Source organism: Abramis brama (genome assembly GCF_963993115.1).
Source record: "Abramis brama genome assembly, chromosome: 8".
NCBI lineage: Eukaryota > Metazoa > Chordata > Actinopteri > Cypriniformes > Leuciscidae > Abramis > Abramis brama.
The window spans coordinates 37,336,038-37,352,614 of record NC_139970.1 but is presented as its reverse complement, the minus strand read 5'-3'; the positions used below and the strand labels follow the sequence as shown (position 1 = coordinate 37,352,614).

The window sequence follows — 16,577 nt, the reverse complement described above, 5'->3', positions numbered from 1 at the left end:
AGTGGCTCTGTAAGAAGCATATCAAGGTTCTGGCGTGGCCTAGCCAGTCTCCAGACCTAAACCCAATAGAGAATCTTTGGAGGGAGCTCAAACTCCGTGTTTCTCAGCGACAGCCCAGAAACCTGACTGATCTAGAGAAGATCTGTGTGGAGGAGTGGGCCAAAATCCCTCCTGCAGTGTGTGCAAACCTGTTGAAAAACTACAGGAAACGTTTGACCTCTGTAATTGCAAACAAAGGCTACTGTACCAAATATTAACATTGATTTTCTCAGGTGTTCAAATACTTATTTGCAGCTGTATCATACAAATAAATAGTTAAAAAATCATACATTGTGATTTCTGGATTTTTTTTTTTTAGATTATGTCTCTCACAGTGGACATGCACCTACGATGACAATTTCAGACCCCTCCATGATTTCTAAGTGGGAGAACTTGCAAAATAGCAGGGTGTTCAAATACTTATTTTCCTCACTGTATAGGCCTATATATAATTTTCTGGACTAAAGGTTTCCAATCCTCTTCACTTCAGAACCTGCCCGTTTTGTGAAGAAGTTGAGAGATCAATCCATTCCAATGAGTAAAAAACTAAGACTTGAATGCACATTCACTGGAGCTCCAAAAATGTTTGTCACTTGGTACAAGGATGATAAACAGCTGTATGCTTCATATCGATACAACACCAAAGTTACATCAGACTCCTGTATCCTGGAGTGTCTGCATGAGTGCAATAAAGAGACTACAGGAAAATACTCATGTGAAGTTTCAAACGTTTATGGAACGGATATATGTCATGCTGAAGTAGTGGCAGTTACAGGTTTGTATACAATGGATTTCATTAATGCTCAACAATTTTACCATTATTACGTTATTCATTTTGGACTTCTCAATTTAAATGAAAGAGACCAGTAATTATCAGCACTGAACTGGAAATGATACTTTTCTAATATATAGGCCTATATATAATATTATGGACTAAAGGTTTTCAATCCTCTTCACCTCAGAACCTGCCCGTTTTGTGAAGAAGTTGACAGATCAATCCATTCCAATGAGTAAAAAACTAAGACTTGAATGCACATTCACTGGAGCTCCAAAAATGTTTGTCACTTGGTACAAGGATGGCAAACAGCTGTATGCTTCATATCGATACAACACCAAAGTTACATCAGACTCCTGTATCCTGGAGTGTCTGCATGAGTGCAATAATGAGACTACAGGAAAATACTCATGTGAAGTTTCAAACGTTTATGGAACAGATATATGTCATGCTGAAGTAGTGGCAGTTACAGGTTTGTATACTATGGATTTCATGAATGCTCAACAATTTTACCATTATTACGTTATTAATTTTGGACTTCTCAATTTAAATGAAAGATACCAGTAATTATCAGCACTGAACTGGAAATGACACTTCTCTAATATATAGGCCCATATATAATATTATGGACTAAAGGTTTTCAATCCTCTTCACCTCAGAACCTGCCCGTTTTCTGAAGAAGTTGAGAGATCAATCCATTTCAATGAGTAAAAAACTAAGACTTGAATGCACATTCACTGGAGCTCCAAAAATGTTTGTCACTTGGTACAAGGATGGCAAACAGCTGTATGCTTCATATCGATACAACACCAAAGTTACATCAGACTCCTGTATCCTGGAGTGTCTGCATGAGTGCAATAATGAGACTACAGGAAAATACTCATGTGAAGTTTCAAACGTTTATGGAACGGATATATGTCATGCTGAAGTAGTGGCAGTTACAGGTTTGTAATTTGTACTGGACCCTTGCCTGCCCATCTTCCAAAGTTCCATACCCATGGATTTTGCCCATGGATATAAAAGGAATAGTTTGATATTGCAGCGTTGGACCGCATGTCACCTGGAATGGTGTATTTTTTGTTCATCATGTTTTTTGTTTATTTGCGGTTGGCAACAATATGGTGTGCTGCTGTGAAATTTTGCACGTTCATTGAAGTGGCTCATGCGTCTTCGTTCAAATCTGTTTTATCCTGTATCAAGGCTACAGTGAGGGCTGGCATGTTTTTTGAGTGCTTGTTGTGGCGGGATATTGATCAACTTGGGATTGCATCTGCAAGTTTCCATGCTTAAAAGATATTGCATACTTCAGCAAATTTGAGGAGTTTAATGTTTTTAAAGAACAATCCGCATGTTGTAAAGGTTGATATGTTGCCTGTTTGTATAGTTCTTGTCGTTGTTAAGAAAGTCATTTAAATGGATCTGATGCTGTTCTTCGTAGAGCCTGCCCGCTTTGTGAAGAGGTTGACAGACATGGCTATCCCACTCAGTCAGACACTGAGACTTCAGTGTACATTCACTGGAGCGCCGAAGATGTTTGTCACATGGTACAAAGATGGAAAACAACTGTATGCCTCATACAGATACAACACAAGGATCATTGAGAACACGTGTGTCTTGGAATGCCTCCATGAATGTAACAATGACACTCCTGGAAAATACTCTTGTGAAGTTTCAAATTCCTTTGGCACTGATATCTGTCATGCCAATATAACTACAGTTACAGGTTCGTATACCATCCTAGTTTACTTTTTTACAAATTTATTTCATGTTTAGGCAGACATAGGATAAAGATAAATTCGCTCATTTCTTGTTCTCAGAACCTGCCCGATTTGAACAGAAGCTTAAGGACAAAAAAGTTGCCATGAGCAAAAAACTGAAGCTTGAGTGCACATTTACCGGAGCTCCTAAAATCTTTGTCACTTGGTACAAGGATGGCAAACAAATATATGCCTCTTACAGATATAATACTCAAGTTGTTGGAAACACCTGCACTCTAGAATGTTTACATGAATGCACCAAAGACACTCCTGGAAAATACTCCTGTGAGGTGTCCAATTTCTATGGAAGTGATATCTGTCATGCTGAAGTGGCCACAGTATCTGGTTAGTACACTTTTAAAGGCCCTCTACATTAATGTTGGTTGGAATTCAAGTTGATTCTGTAGCTGAAGCCAGTGATTTGCAAGCATGATGCTCATGATATTCATGATGCTCATCCAATGTGATTCCTCTTAGGACCTGCTCGTTTTGTGAAGAAGCTCACAAACCAGAATCTTCAACGGGGGCAAAAGTTGAGGCTCGAATGTTCCTTCACAGGAATTGAAAATGTTTTTGTCACATGGTACAAGGATGGCAAACAGGTCTATGCGTCATACAGGTGCAACACAAAAGTAATTGGAAACACTTGCGTTTTGGAATATCTTCACGAGTGTGATGGCAATACTCCTGGAAAATATTCTTGTGAGGTTACAAATGAAGATGGATCAGATATTTGTCATTCGATGGTCTTCCTTGCGACAGGTTAGTTAACTGCAGTCAGCTTATTTGATTGAATTTGCAGATCAAGTTCCAACTTTTCCATTTTTTTCCACTTTTTCCCCAAATACTTTTTTTTTTTGTCTCAAAGAGATCACCTTTCTCTGGATTAATTACTAGCATTTTAACATGAAAAACGGAAATTACTATCGTCCCAAATGAAAAAAAATAGCAATTTGAGTATTTTCTAAAACGATTGAGGGAAAATTTTCATTAAGCTCAATTTAGAGTATATAGTGACTTTTAACAATGGCACTGGTGCACAATAGCCAAATGCAAACTAGTGTTATTTTAGTATAATTTATATAATATTATATATTATATAATATATAATACATTATATTTATTAATATTTTGAATTAGCTTTTATTTTTCTACTTTATTTAGATATTATAATTTTTTTGTTTGTTTGTTTAAATTTATTTTAGTTCTTCAAATTAAACTTTTGTATTTCAGTTTGTTGCTAAGGCATGTATCTAATACTTTTTTTTTTTATCCCTGATTTACTTAAATTATCATAACATAACAACACTAATGCAAACTAAAACACTGTAGCAAAAATGCATTGAATAGAGCATTAAATACAAACTGCTTCATGTAGTCCACAGCTTACACTTCAGGCTTCAATTTAATACATTTCACTATATCACATTTAAAAAACTGCGAGTAGTCTAATAAGCACATTTAATTATGCTTTTCTACTATAAAACCCCTTAATCTTGTTTACATTTAAGAGGGATTTAGTCTTGGACTAAAAGCTTTTTTTTATTTCTAGAAGTCAAATTGGAAGGTTAGAGTAGACAGGGGCATTGCAAATATGAATCATTTGGTTAAACGATCGGCAAGATTAAAATGAGAGAGATTGCAAAATTTCAAGTGTGGATAAAACTGCACGCCTAGCTATTCTGAAAGCAGAAAATACAGATGCTTGTCTTGCCATGCAAGTGAAGAACTTGGTTTAAAAAAAGAAAAGAAAACAACAACAACATCAACAAAAGAAACACACATGCTCCATTGAACTCTTTGTGATGTGTATTTTGCTTTTAATATTAGTGACCTTGTGTGAAATGTGTTTTGTTTTCAGAGCGCAAAATTCCACCAACTTTCACTAAGAAGCCCTCAGAGCACATTGAGGATGCTGAGGGCAAATTGGTGAAGCTTGAGGGTCGAGTATCTGGGTCACAACCTCTATCTGTAAGCTGGTACAAAGATAACAGTGAACTCAACACTTCTGACATCTATGACATTTCCTTCAAGAGCAACACTGCTGTGATATGTCTCAAGAAGGCCAGTGTCAAAGACAGTGGAGTTTATACATGCAGAGCTTCTAATGAAGCTGGCACTGCCTCCTTCCAGGTGGTGGTTAACATCACAGGTAGTCAATATGGTCTTACTGCATGATTTCTTGTTTCGCACTTATTGCTGTATTCCCTTTTCCTCTTTGTATGTTAATTCTATTTATGTGATTTTGTGTGTTACTGCGATACTGCTTTCTGTTGTACTGCATAAACATGTACTCCCCTACTTTTCACTGAAAAGAGCAGGTGAAAATGCTGAAATTCTTCACTTTTTTAATACCTAGGGCAAAAAAGGCCACCGACTTTTGACATTCCCCTAAAACCAGTAACCGTTAGTGAAGGCGAAAGGCTAAACCTTAGCTGCCATGTCTGCGGGTCTCCCCCAATGAAGATTCAGTGGATGAAGGACAGAAGGGAGGTCACATCCTCTGCTACAACCAGGATGATTTTTGTGGATGGCACAGCCACCCTGGAGATAAACAAGACATCCAAATCTGATGCAGGAGATTATCTATGCAAGGCAACCAACAATGCTGGTAGTGAATTCTCCAAGGCCAAAGTCACATTCAAAGGTAATTAGAACTATCTAACTTTTCTGTAATAATCAAAATGTGCATTTCAATGCAGCTAAATTAAAGATGTAGTATTATTATTAACCTTACATATTCTTGCTTTGAACTCTTCACATGTAGTTAGTTTCTTTGCTTCATTTTCTACTTCTGGGTCTAATATTCTCAACCTTTCTAATAGTACCAAGTAGATATAAGCCAATATCTAAATTTCTTATTTCATCATCATGCATTTTGGTATCTTTACCATCTTAATAATATCCACATCTTGTTTTGCATGCTCCTTAAGTGCTTTGGATCCACCTGATCTTGCTGTTTCTTAAATAGTTTTAAATTTTTTCATAGTCCACAACTAAGCTACAGTGATCTTGTTAATATTTTCAAAAGATTTGCTTTCACATGCATATTTATTCTTCAGTAACCAAGGATCTTTTTAGACATGCATATTGTCTGAAAAGCAAAGTGACATATCTTGCTAACTATAAGGTGCTTACGAGTTGATTTTTATTAGTTTAGATTTTGTGACAGTTTAATGCATATTTACTGAACTTGTTAAAATGCTGAAATATGCTAAGTATCCTCATGTAGATTTCAGTCCATTTTTATAATTTGCTTAATGTGTTGTTCATTGCCGGTATTACTCAGATAAAACAGGTGCAGCACCTGCAACAACACCGACAGCCCCCACAGCACCTCAGACAGTTAAAAAACTGGATAACTTGTTCTTCATTGAGGAGCCCAAGAGAATTCATGTTGTTGAGAGTAAGTTAAACAGTGTAGATATGTCATTTTTAGATTAGAATTAAATGTACACAATGGAAATCACATCATATTCTGGATTACAGAGGGTACAGCTACCTTCATTGCTAAAGTTGGTGGTGATCCCATTCCCAATGTGAAGTGGATGAAGGGCAAATGGAGGCAGATGACTCATGGTGGTCGCATCAACATTCATCAAAAAGGCCAAGAGTCTAAACTGGAGATTAAAGAGGTGACCAAATCTGACTCTGGTCAGTATAGATGTGTTGCCTCAAACAAACATGGAGAAATTGAGTGCAGCACAGACTTGAATGTTGATGAGAAAAAAGAATCTGGGCCAGAGGTGGTCAAACTAAAGAAGTGAGTCTGAAATTGGGATTTTCTTTGTCAGCAAAGCTCAAAATCACAATTCTGTAATGATTATAAACTTGCACTCTTTTTTGTTACGTTCAGGACTCCATCAAAGCAGAAAAGTCCAAAGGAAGATAAAGACATTGACATTGTTGAGTTGCTAAGAAATGTAGATCCAAAAGAGTATGAGAAATACGCTCGTATGTATGGAATCACAGACTTCCGGGGTCTTCTTCAAGCTATTGAGTTTCTGAAGAAGGAGAAGGGTGAAGAAAGTGGAAGACCGGTAGATAAATCTAAATAGTTTTGTCTTAACAGATGTTACAAATCTTATGTTTTCTTACACCTTATTGAGATTGAAATCTGCAACAAATAGCTTTAAAAGGTGCCCTTGTTTTTTGAATCAGGAAAGTGAACATGGAAGAGAAAGTGATGAGGATTTGGCTAAGCTTGTGGCTGATTTGCAGAGGAGAATGGAACACAGTGAAGTATGTTCCTTCTTTGGGAAGTTGAAGTAACACCGCTTCAATTTTCAGTCTAAACATATTTGCATATTCATGCATATGCTTATCAGATGCATGTTGATGACCTAAATGTATGAATATTTTGTTTTTGCAGCCTGTTACCCTGCTTAAAGACATCACAGATCAGTCAACACAAGTTAACAAAGAGGCTGTCTTTGAGTGTGAAATTAAAATCAACTATCCAGAAATTACACTGTCTTGGTATAAAGATACACAAAAGCTAGAAACTAGTGATAAATACGACATTAAACTCATGGGTGACCGCCAAATATTGAAGATCAAGAACTGTCAGACCAGTGACCAGGGAAATTACCGCGTCGTTTGTGGGCCACATATATCCAGTGCCAGACTGACAGTGTTGGGTAAGTCCATTTTAAAGACATTGTACTTTGCATTAAAACAACATTGATGAACATATTACGAATTGAGGCATATTTACGTCAATATTCTACAGCGAGTAAAGGTCATGTACAGGAACCATCACCTGGTAAGAGGGTAGAATTGCTTTGTATAAGAAATTTAATTATCAGAATGGTAAGAAAGGGCCACATTGATTGTCTTTTCATATAAGGAAATTACTAACCTCTTCTTGTTCTGCTACTTACTAGCAATTGCTAAGCATTCTTTATTTTTCCCACTAGTGCTTTAAAATTACTTGGCTATAGACCTTATGTTGCCCCACCCCTTTTCAGCGCTGCACTCGTTGTCTTTTGACTTCCGGTCTGTATTTTCACAGCGATTCTGCGTGTTTATTAATGATACCCGTCCCATGTATATAAAGATGATAAATTCTTAATTTACGAGGATAAGTCAGATAATTAGCAGAGGTATTTGTATACCATTGAGGACATATTTATGAATAAAAATATTGATTTTAGATAATAAAATACCTAAAAACCTACACATTGTCCCTTTAAGTGAATCCACTTCAAAAGCTAATTAGTCCTGAACAGCAATGCCATAGAAATATACAGAGCGACCGCAAAAACGGAAGTTAAAAGACAATATTCTAAAGATGGCGGCGCCCTCGTTTCTCTGGCGCATAAGGTCTATAGTGGTGTTGATTATGTACCAATAAAGTGTTGGATTAAAAAAAAGTGTGTGTGCCTTTGAAAGCACATTTACATTTCTTCTGATTTCTTTGCTCTTTTTTGAAAACAGTGAAATGACAAATGAAATGAATTTTGAGACAATTAACCATTCAAATCCTTTTATGTTATTTTTAGCTGATCAAATTCAGTTCACCAAGCGCATTCAAAATATTGTGGTGAATGAGCATCAGTCTGCCACTTTTGAGTGCGAGTTGTCTTTTGACAACGCGGTCGTCACTTGGTATAAAGATGCATGGGAGCTTAAAGAGAGCCTGAAATATACCTTCAGGTGTGAGGGACGAAGGCACTTTATGATCATCCGCAACGTAACCTCTGACGATGAAGGTGTGTACATTAATCCTCCTAGTGGCTCACTATAAATGTAGAGTTAAACAGATTTAAACAAAATTAACTTCACTGAAAATCTTTTAGGCGTGTACTCTGTGATTGCGCGCCTGGAACCCGTTGGTGAAACTAAAAGTACAGCTGAGCTTTATTTGTCAGGAAAAGGTAAAATCCACAGCAGCATCACATTATGGCTTGTTTACTAGAGTTTAGTCAACAGCAATTACATTTATTCTTCTTTTGCAGAATTTGAAATAAGAACACGTTCTTTTGGTGAGTGGTTTGTTATGCACTAAATTATTTCTGAGGATTAATCATCTCTTATTTACTCCTCAAATACCCTACCCCAACTAATTTCTTTACAAAATCTGCTAAATGTATAAGCAAACTTAATTTAATATAATCAGGCAAGAATAAAGAAATAAATATATAAAATGTATCTCAACCAATCCAGATGTTCCTGATACATCGATATATGTGCCAGATGTGTCATCTATGATTAGTTTTAAAGGTAAGGTATAAATAAATAAACAAATATATAAATAGAAGACCATGAAGTTTTACTTCACCTAACAATGATGCAATTGTTACTTTTTGTTTAAAAGATGAATCCTCAGAATTTCATTATGAAGAAAATTTTGAAATAACAGGTACTACTTAAAATTAGAAATAATCTCTATTTTTTCATATTAAACCTTAATATGTGAACTTGATGAGTATGTTCACTAAAATACACTAAGCTTCCATCATCTCATCTCCTGAATGGACTGATAAACTAACATTACCATATTACCATCAGCACCTCACCATGTAATCCCACAAAGTGGGTGTTTAATAAAATACTAATGTAATACAATCAGATCCTAGATTTGGTATTTCTTTCTTTCTTTCTCTCTTTCTTCCTTTCTTTCTTTCTTTCTTTCTTTCTTTCTTTGCATTTGCATTAACTTTTTTTATTTTTTAATTGCTGTTACACAATTGTTTTTATATATAACATTAAAATATATTGTTGTGTGGTAGAGTGTCAGAAATGGACAGTTCAAGAGGAGAGTGTAACTCATGAATTCTCTTCACTGCAAGGTATACTGATTAGCAGTCTTAGAGTCTTTAACTAAGAGCATAACATTTTGCTCGTCTTGTTTGTATGTGACGAGTTTCTTAACTCATCTTCATTTTAATCATTCTTTATTTCATCTTCTTTTAATTCTCTCTCTCTCTTTTTTTTTTTTTTTTACATATATTTTGTCAAAGCTATAATGTGTATTCCTTTGCTTTTTAATATAACTGACTGTTAAACATCATCACTCCCATCCTTCAATAACCAGGTCCTCCATCATTTTCAGTTCAGCATCATTAACATTTTTAATCCACAGGTATTGTGCTGTAAACTTTGTGTGTGTGTGTGTGTTTGAAACTGAATTTGTGTGTCTATGTTCATGCCTAAGTTATTATTTCATGTTCTCATTAGAATTGAAGAAACCTGTTGAGGAGTCTGTAACAAAACATCTAGTGGAAAGGACAGAAGAGGCGCCTAAGAAAGGTATTGGATGAAGGCAAAATGCTTGTGCTAGACTGCTTATGGCTGTCCCAGATTATCTCTTAACATTTATGTATGCCAAGCCAACTGCTTTATTTTTTTTCCTCCAGTTAAACACTTACAACATGTCTGTGCTGAACCAAAAACATTTTTGGTTCCTTCCTTGTCTGGGAGTTCTGTTTGTGTATTGTGTCATTCTGCGTTTTTTTAATGTACTTTTTATGATTGTCCTTGATCGTATGTCCATAAATGTTTTCTTCTAATGCGTGTGCAATCATGCTAAAAGCATGGACACTTTGGCTACTTAAACTCTGCTTAAGCTTTGCAGCTGTATTTTAACAAAGCTGATATCTTTTATGTACCTCAAGTTATGAAGCAACCAGAAGAGAAACCTGGAACAACTTTTGTACAGCCTTCAGTTCCTGAGAAAGGTATTATTATGTCTTTGCTTGACTTTTTACATTGTTCATGTTTTTCTTCCTCTGTGTGTTCATTGTTTTCCACCAAAATATTTAAACCAAATCTGTTTTGTGAGACCGGTATATTACCATATCTGTTTGCGTACTTGCTGTTCATGTAGCTCTTTGGTTTGAAGATGCTTAATATGCGACTCAATTTTATTCCTGTGATGCCATGATATTTTAAAGAATCTGAAGACAAGAAGCCTGTTGAGGAAAAAGTCCCATCTGTCAAGGTGACAGGGCAAAAAGAACAACCCATACGCAAAGGTATTATCAGCTGTGTGTTTTCAGTGTGTATACTGTTATATACGTTCTGTATTGATTGTATGTCTAAATGTGTTCTTTATCCAGTTCAAATGTATGTATATTATGAATAAATGTTGATATTTGTGTAACTGTAATTTACAGTTTCTTCTTGTGCCATTTTCTTGTTAGTATGTAAAATAATCTTAATATCTTGGGATTCTATAATTCTTCACGTATTGTTTAACTGTGATGTACACAGAAGTATCTAAAGCCTTTGCTGTATAATTCCTGTCTATGTGTTTGTGTTGTCAGTCTCCTTTGAGAATTAATAGCAATATCAGTGTTAATTATAGATGTTCTAAAACCTACACCCTCAGAGCCTAAACCTCAGGTGCCAGCAGAACCAAAAGCTCCAGTGGCTGAACCAAAGCCTGAACCTAAGTCTGAGCCAAAAGCTTCAGTGGCTGAACCAAAGCCTGAACCTAAGCCTGAGCCAAAAGCTCCAGTGGCTGAACCAAAGCCTGAACCTAAGTCTGAGCCAAAAGCTCCAGTGGCTGAACCAAAGCCTGAACCTAAGTCTGAGCCAAAAGCTCCAGTGGCTGAACCAAAGCCTGAACCTAAGTCTGAGCCAAAAGCTCTACCTAAACCTGAGCCCAAGCCTGAGCCAAAAGCTACACCAAAACCTGAGGCTGAACCTAAGCCTGCAGTTGCAAAGAAAGTTGAGACACCTTCTGTCAAAGGTATTGTGCGTGATTCGTTGTCTGTGCTGCAGTTTTTTCTTTGTGTTTGTTTTGTGAGCATGCCTGTATGTCAAGTATGATGTGTACTATTATTATATTATATGTACTATTGTAGTATTATTTGTTGTATGTGCAGTCCTCAACTCTTAGAATCCACCTCTTGTTCAACTTAAGAATATAAAGTCTCATCTGCTTTATAATTTTGGGTTTACTGTATGCTACTTTGTTTTTTGTTCTTTAAAAGAACCCGAAGCTCCAAAGAAGCCAGAAGCTGCACCTCAACCATCCTTAGCTATTAAAAAAGATGAGGCTTTACCTCTAAAGCCAGACACTACTCAAATAAAAGGTAACTCTTAAATCTCAATAGTTAAGAAGCACAATTATTGAGTATAATTCTTGCAATTCTTTGCTTTGCTTTGTCACCAAAAATGGTGCTCTTGGAATGCATGTGTAACTCTTCTCCTGATCTACTAATTGATTCTTTTTATTATACGATCTTCTGCATTCTACTGTGAATGCATATCTTTTTATGATATTACACTGTATAACACATATGTGTTCTTTTGAAGCTCTTGTGGAGATGAAGGAAATAGAAGCACCAAAAGTAAAGCTAGATAGAAAACCAGAACCTGCACTTGTTGCTGCTGAGCCACCAAAGAAAGAAGCCTCTACAATACTACAAGAAGAATCTATCAAAGATCATTTGCCTGTCCTCTCTGACCCATCAAGTGTAGAGCCAGCTAGACAGTTTAAACCTACACAAAGCCAGCCTCCTGAGCCAATTAGAAAACAAGAAGTCACATCAGCACCACCAAAAGTTATAGTTGAACCAAGAAAACCACCTTCCCGAGAAGTTTCCCAAGCAGAATCAGTCAGAAACGTTGAAACTTCCCCTAAACCTTCAGAGTTACTGCAAGCAGATCAAGCTAAAAAGCAAGTGCCACCAATGAGTGAACCAACCCCTAAAATCAGTGAGCCAGCACTTGCCCACAAAAAGGAGGGTCATCCAGAGAAAGGTATCATTAAATCTTCATATTAAGCTCTTTAAATATGCCCTGCAATAATGGGGTAGCAATCAGTACAAACTCTCTTAAAAGTGTTGCTGATCTTATTTACTCTTCTTAATGTGTTGTTCTTTGTCTGGTAACATTTTTATATCTACAAAGCGGTTGAAGTAAAGACTGCTGAACTACCATCTGAGAAAAAGCCTGTGACTAAAGCTAAAATGGAGACTGAGATGCCCCTAGCCAAAGGTATGCTTGGTTGGTCGTAGTATATACAAATTAAATTTGTATCTCTGCATTACTAGATCTGTTTGTGGTACAAAAAACAGATGTCCCACTATTTACAGTGGGTAACCATTATTAACATTTTAATCATAGTTAGCTGGAAAATATTATTTTATATTATTAATATATATTAATCTGCTATGAGGTAAATAAGTTTAAAGAACCTTCAATAACCCAAGCCAGAGAAAAGAGTTGCATTTTGACTGTACTGCCAAAATAAAGATTATCCCTAAACTAATGATATTTTAAGATCCTTTCTCTTTTATAACAAATTATCCTTTCTAGATTAAAGTATGGAAATATGTTAACATACCCTTTGATGTTTCATGTTGGTATGCATGTTTTGTTGAAAACTCTTCTACCACCGTTGCATGGTGCAATCTTGAAAATCTTTAATCTTTAAAGTCTTTGCAGCTTCTGAAGAGAAAATTGACCAAATTCCCTACACAGTGGAAGCAACTCAGAAGATTTACATGGAGGAAATGTTTTTGAAGGAGGAAATTGCGGAAGAGAGTGAAAGCATGCCTCATCAACCTGAGGAAATTTTGTCTCTTCAAGAACATATTGTAAGGATGGATGTGTGTCATCACAGTAGAGAATTAGCTCCTGAAGATTTGAAAATAGTTGAAACAGAGGTTTCCCGGAAGCTAGAATCTTCTTTTGAGCTGATACAAATAAAGGAGATACCCGAGAGAACCTCATCAAAGCAAGAAATGCTTATTGAGAACATTGAAACTTCTCCAGAAGCTGTGGTGATATTTAGCATTGAGTCGTCACTGAGAAGTCAAGAAATAATGCCAGATGAAAAGATAAAAACGGAAGATATGCCTCTACAAAAGAGAGAAGACACCCCCAGAAAAGAGATGGCCATTCAGAGAGAAATAGAAGTTCACAAGAATGAGTATATTCACTTACAACAGTCTGTTCATGAAAACAACAGATCACAGGAGGAAACCCCTCAGATATCACCAGAGATAACACCATTAGTAAAACCAAAAGAAAATGGAACTAAGTTGAAGGAAATGCGTAAAGTACTTGAAAGAGGTAAACCTTATAATCTTCAGCAAATGCCTCAACTGGTATATTGCAATCTTTACTTGAATTATTTGCCTTCATGTATTTGCCGAAAAGGCAATTGTGGTTTTCTTAATGTCTTAAAAGTCATGTGCTTGCATTTTTTGCATCTTTAGCTTCTTGTATCTTGAATATGTTATAGTTCTTAATTAGACAAGAAGACCCAGGCTGTTACAGCTCCTGTGTCAAAAGTTGTTTCACCAGACAAGAAGACCCAGGCTGTTACAGCTCCTGTGTCAAAAGTTGTTTCACCTACAAATAGTACTTAAAAGGCTGGGAGATTTGGTGCTATTACTCTTCAGTTCTTTGTTCAGTATGTTAAAATGTGTCTGTATGCTCATCTGTAAATGTTCAGGGTCTATTTCTTGATTGTGATCATGGCTTACTTTTATTTTAAGAACCGGAATTAGTAAAGAAACCTGAACCGGAAGTCCCAAAGCCAACTGTGGCTCCAGTTGAACAGAAAATATTTCCTCCATCAAAAGGTATACAGCAAAACTGGAAGAAACACTTCTTTGATAATGTTTGTTTCATATATTCTTTTGTCATCATGTTTAAATGTTCTTTGACCAGTCCAATTACACATTTTTCCACATGTGCCTTTATTATTTTGGATTATTATTATGGTATTGTTTTAATTAAAGAGCCAGCTGTTGAAAGGAAACCTGAGGCACCGGAGTCAAGTGTGGCTCCAGTTAAACAGAAAATGCCTCCTTTAAAAGTTATTCAAAGTCACATTGTGGTAGAACTATTTTCTGGTCTGTTTGTCAGTCTTTGTTATGTGTTTTCTTTGTTTTGTTAGTCTAATGATCTTTACATGGTCCTTGTCTTTTATCTTATCTTTGTTTTTATTGTTTGTGATTATGGCATTGTTTTATTTAAAGAGCCAATTGTTGAAAAGAAACCAGCTCCTGAAGTACCAAGGCCAACTGTGGCTCCAGTAGAACATAAAACAATATATCCTCCAAAAGGTATTTAAAGCAAAACTGGCAATTTTTTGCTGGTCCTATAGTCTTTGGTATGATGTATGATTGTTCTTATTTGTGTTTAACTTTAAATGTCCTCCTTGTCCATTTAAATAACATCTTATTCCATCTTTGTCTTCACTATTTTTGGTTGTGATTGTGGTATTATTTTATTTAAAGAGCCAACTATTGAAAAGGAACCATCTCCTGTGGCACCAAAGCCAACAGCAACTCCAATTGAACAGAAAGTCTCTCCACCCACAGGTAGAGTCTCTGTTTTCATGTCTTCTGTATCAATTGTTATTGTTGTTGGTGTTCCCTTGTGTTTTTAATGTGTCTTTGTGGTCTTTAGTTTGTGCATTCTACTTTTTAAAGTATCCTTTACATCTTGTCATGTTTTTACATGTTTGTCTTAAAATACTAAATTTGACATAGTTTTTATGTTTCTTAATCAATTATGGATGTGAGTTGCATGACTTTCTTTCTTCCATGAAACTTCAATGGAGATGTTTAGTAGAATGTCTAAGCTATTGTATTCTATACCATGATAGGGGATAGGAACCAAGGACTGTCAAGTTCCAGAAAATACTGACACAAAATTGCCTCATTTAAGTAGTCTATATGACTTGATATGTATTTATATTCATAGTTTTATAAAGCCATATGATCTAAAGAAAAGACTGAAATTGAAGTGAATTTCTGAAAATGTAACAGCCATGGTCACCATTTACTTTCATTGAGTAGAAAAGAGCAGCAGGGTATAATATTATAAACATTTCCATTTGTAACGTAGAAACGAGTGCAGATCCCAGTGCAGAAATAATCTTACGACAGGGTTGACGTGTGATTTGATACATTCGTATGCTGCCAAATGCCAATCCCATCATACGAATGATCGTATGTTGATAAATGTGGCGATAAATGTGTCATTTGTATATCACGTCCCTAAAAATTCATGGTTTAGAAGCCTCGCCCTTAGAGTTTACAACATGGAGAAAAGAAACCCGACCAAGAAGAGGAAGTAATCTCATGAAAGAGAAATTGATCTTACTCTAAAATACACCCATTAACCTCGTTAATTGCAATCAAATATATTAATTTATATTTACAGTAGTATATTAAATACCGGTAAATAAAACGAAACATTTACAAACATTATAAACACTATAAACTAGACTATTTTCCCCTCACTCCACAACAAATTCTTCAAATTTAATGGTATTTAGAAACAGAACAAGAATGAAAAATAAGTAGCTATAAATTATGTATTAAACTATAAAATAAAACACAAATTAGGCTATAGTGGCATTCATTATAAACAATGGGCTCACCTCTCTCATTCGGCAAGAATTCAAAATATGTTTCTGTATTTGCCATGTAACATTTTGGTTGCTAAACTATTATTATATAAACAATCCTTTGTATTTCACTCGTGTTCCAATATCCACGTAAAACAGCATCCTTCATTTGCGCAAAAATGTGTTTGGTTGGGCGCTGGGCACACTGATTTTACAGCGGACCATTTAAATTGAGCAGTGTAACTTTTATGTTTAGTTGACTGCATTTTAGTTTGATGATGGATGGCTAGAATGTCAAGTTAGCAATGCTAAAACTGTGTGTGCAGCACTGTGCGCGCTTCAGGCATTCTCATTCTGACTTGTATGTGTGTTGGTATCTGTTTAATCTGAAATGATCTCTGAAACAGATGCAGTCAAGGGCCCTGTTACAGCTCCTGGACCTGCTCCCAAAGGTATGTTACTGTGTGACCTAAATGGCATAAATTAATCTTCCAAGGTTTAATTATCAAACATATTAAAATCAGTTATTCAGGCATCACATTTTATATGTCTGCTTGTTGTTATGTTTGTTTTGTCTCATTTTTGTTTGCTTATTTTTTTGTTGTTATTTTTTCTTGCTATATTTTTTCTATATTTTTGTGCTGTACAGTTTGGGTCAGTGCTATTTATTAGGGTTGATGTT

The 16,577-nt window shown here is 35.8% G+C and overlaps 1 protein-coding gene across 2 annotated transcripts in view; it reads left to right on the top strand.

The window, feature by feature from the left end:
* Positions 1 to 16,577, top strand: part of ttn.1 (titin, tandem duplicate 1) — a 138,479-nt gene that overhangs the window by 29,900 nt on the left and 92,002 nt on the right. Inside the window, exons 41-65 of one of the 2 annotated variants that reach the window (XM_084122515.1) lie at positions 4,433 to 4,723; positions 4,931 to 5,218; positions 5,861 to 5,977; positions 6,061 to 6,334; positions 6,428 to 6,611; positions 6,733 to 6,813; positions 6,944 to 7,211; positions 8,076 to 8,285; positions 8,373 to 8,450; positions 8,532 to 8,558; positions 8,740 to 8,796; positions 8,891 to 8,935; positions 9,306 to 9,365; positions 9,754 to 9,825; positions 10,191 to 10,253; positions 10,470 to 10,550; positions 10,907 to 11,269; positions 11,514 to 11,615; positions 11,839 to 12,285; positions 12,436 to 12,522; positions 12,964 to 13,602; positions 14,031 to 14,117; positions 14,517 to 14,603; positions 14,778 to 14,861; positions 16,303 to 16,347. In XM_084122515.1, the coding sequence (XP_083978641.1) occupies positions 4,433 to 4,723; positions 4,931 to 5,218; positions 5,861 to 5,977; positions 6,061 to 6,334; positions 6,428 to 6,611; positions 6,733 to 6,813; positions 6,944 to 7,211; positions 8,076 to 8,285; positions 8,373 to 8,450; positions 8,532 to 8,558; positions 8,740 to 8,796; positions 8,891 to 8,935; positions 9,306 to 9,365; positions 9,754 to 9,825; positions 10,191 to 10,253; positions 10,470 to 10,550; positions 10,907 to 11,269; positions 11,514 to 11,615; positions 11,839 to 12,285; positions 12,436 to 12,522; positions 12,964 to 13,602; positions 14,031 to 14,117; positions 14,517 to 14,603; positions 14,778 to 14,861; positions 16,303 to 16,347 (4,137 nt within the window). The remainder of the gene's footprint in view (positions 1 to 4,432; positions 4,724 to 4,930; positions 5,219 to 5,860; positions 5,978 to 6,060; positions 6,335 to 6,427; positions 6,612 to 6,732; positions 6,814 to 6,943; positions 7,212 to 8,075; positions 8,286 to 8,372; positions 8,451 to 8,531; positions 8,559 to 8,739; positions 8,797 to 8,890; positions 8,936 to 9,305; positions 9,366 to 9,753; positions 9,826 to 10,190; positions 10,254 to 10,469; positions 10,551 to 10,906; positions 11,270 to 11,513; positions 11,616 to 11,838; positions 12,286 to 12,435; positions 12,523 to 12,963; positions 13,603 to 14,030; positions 14,118 to 14,516; positions 14,604 to 14,777; positions 14,862 to 16,302; positions 16,348 to 16,577) is intronic. The other variant, XM_084122516.1, reaches the window with a different exon arrangement.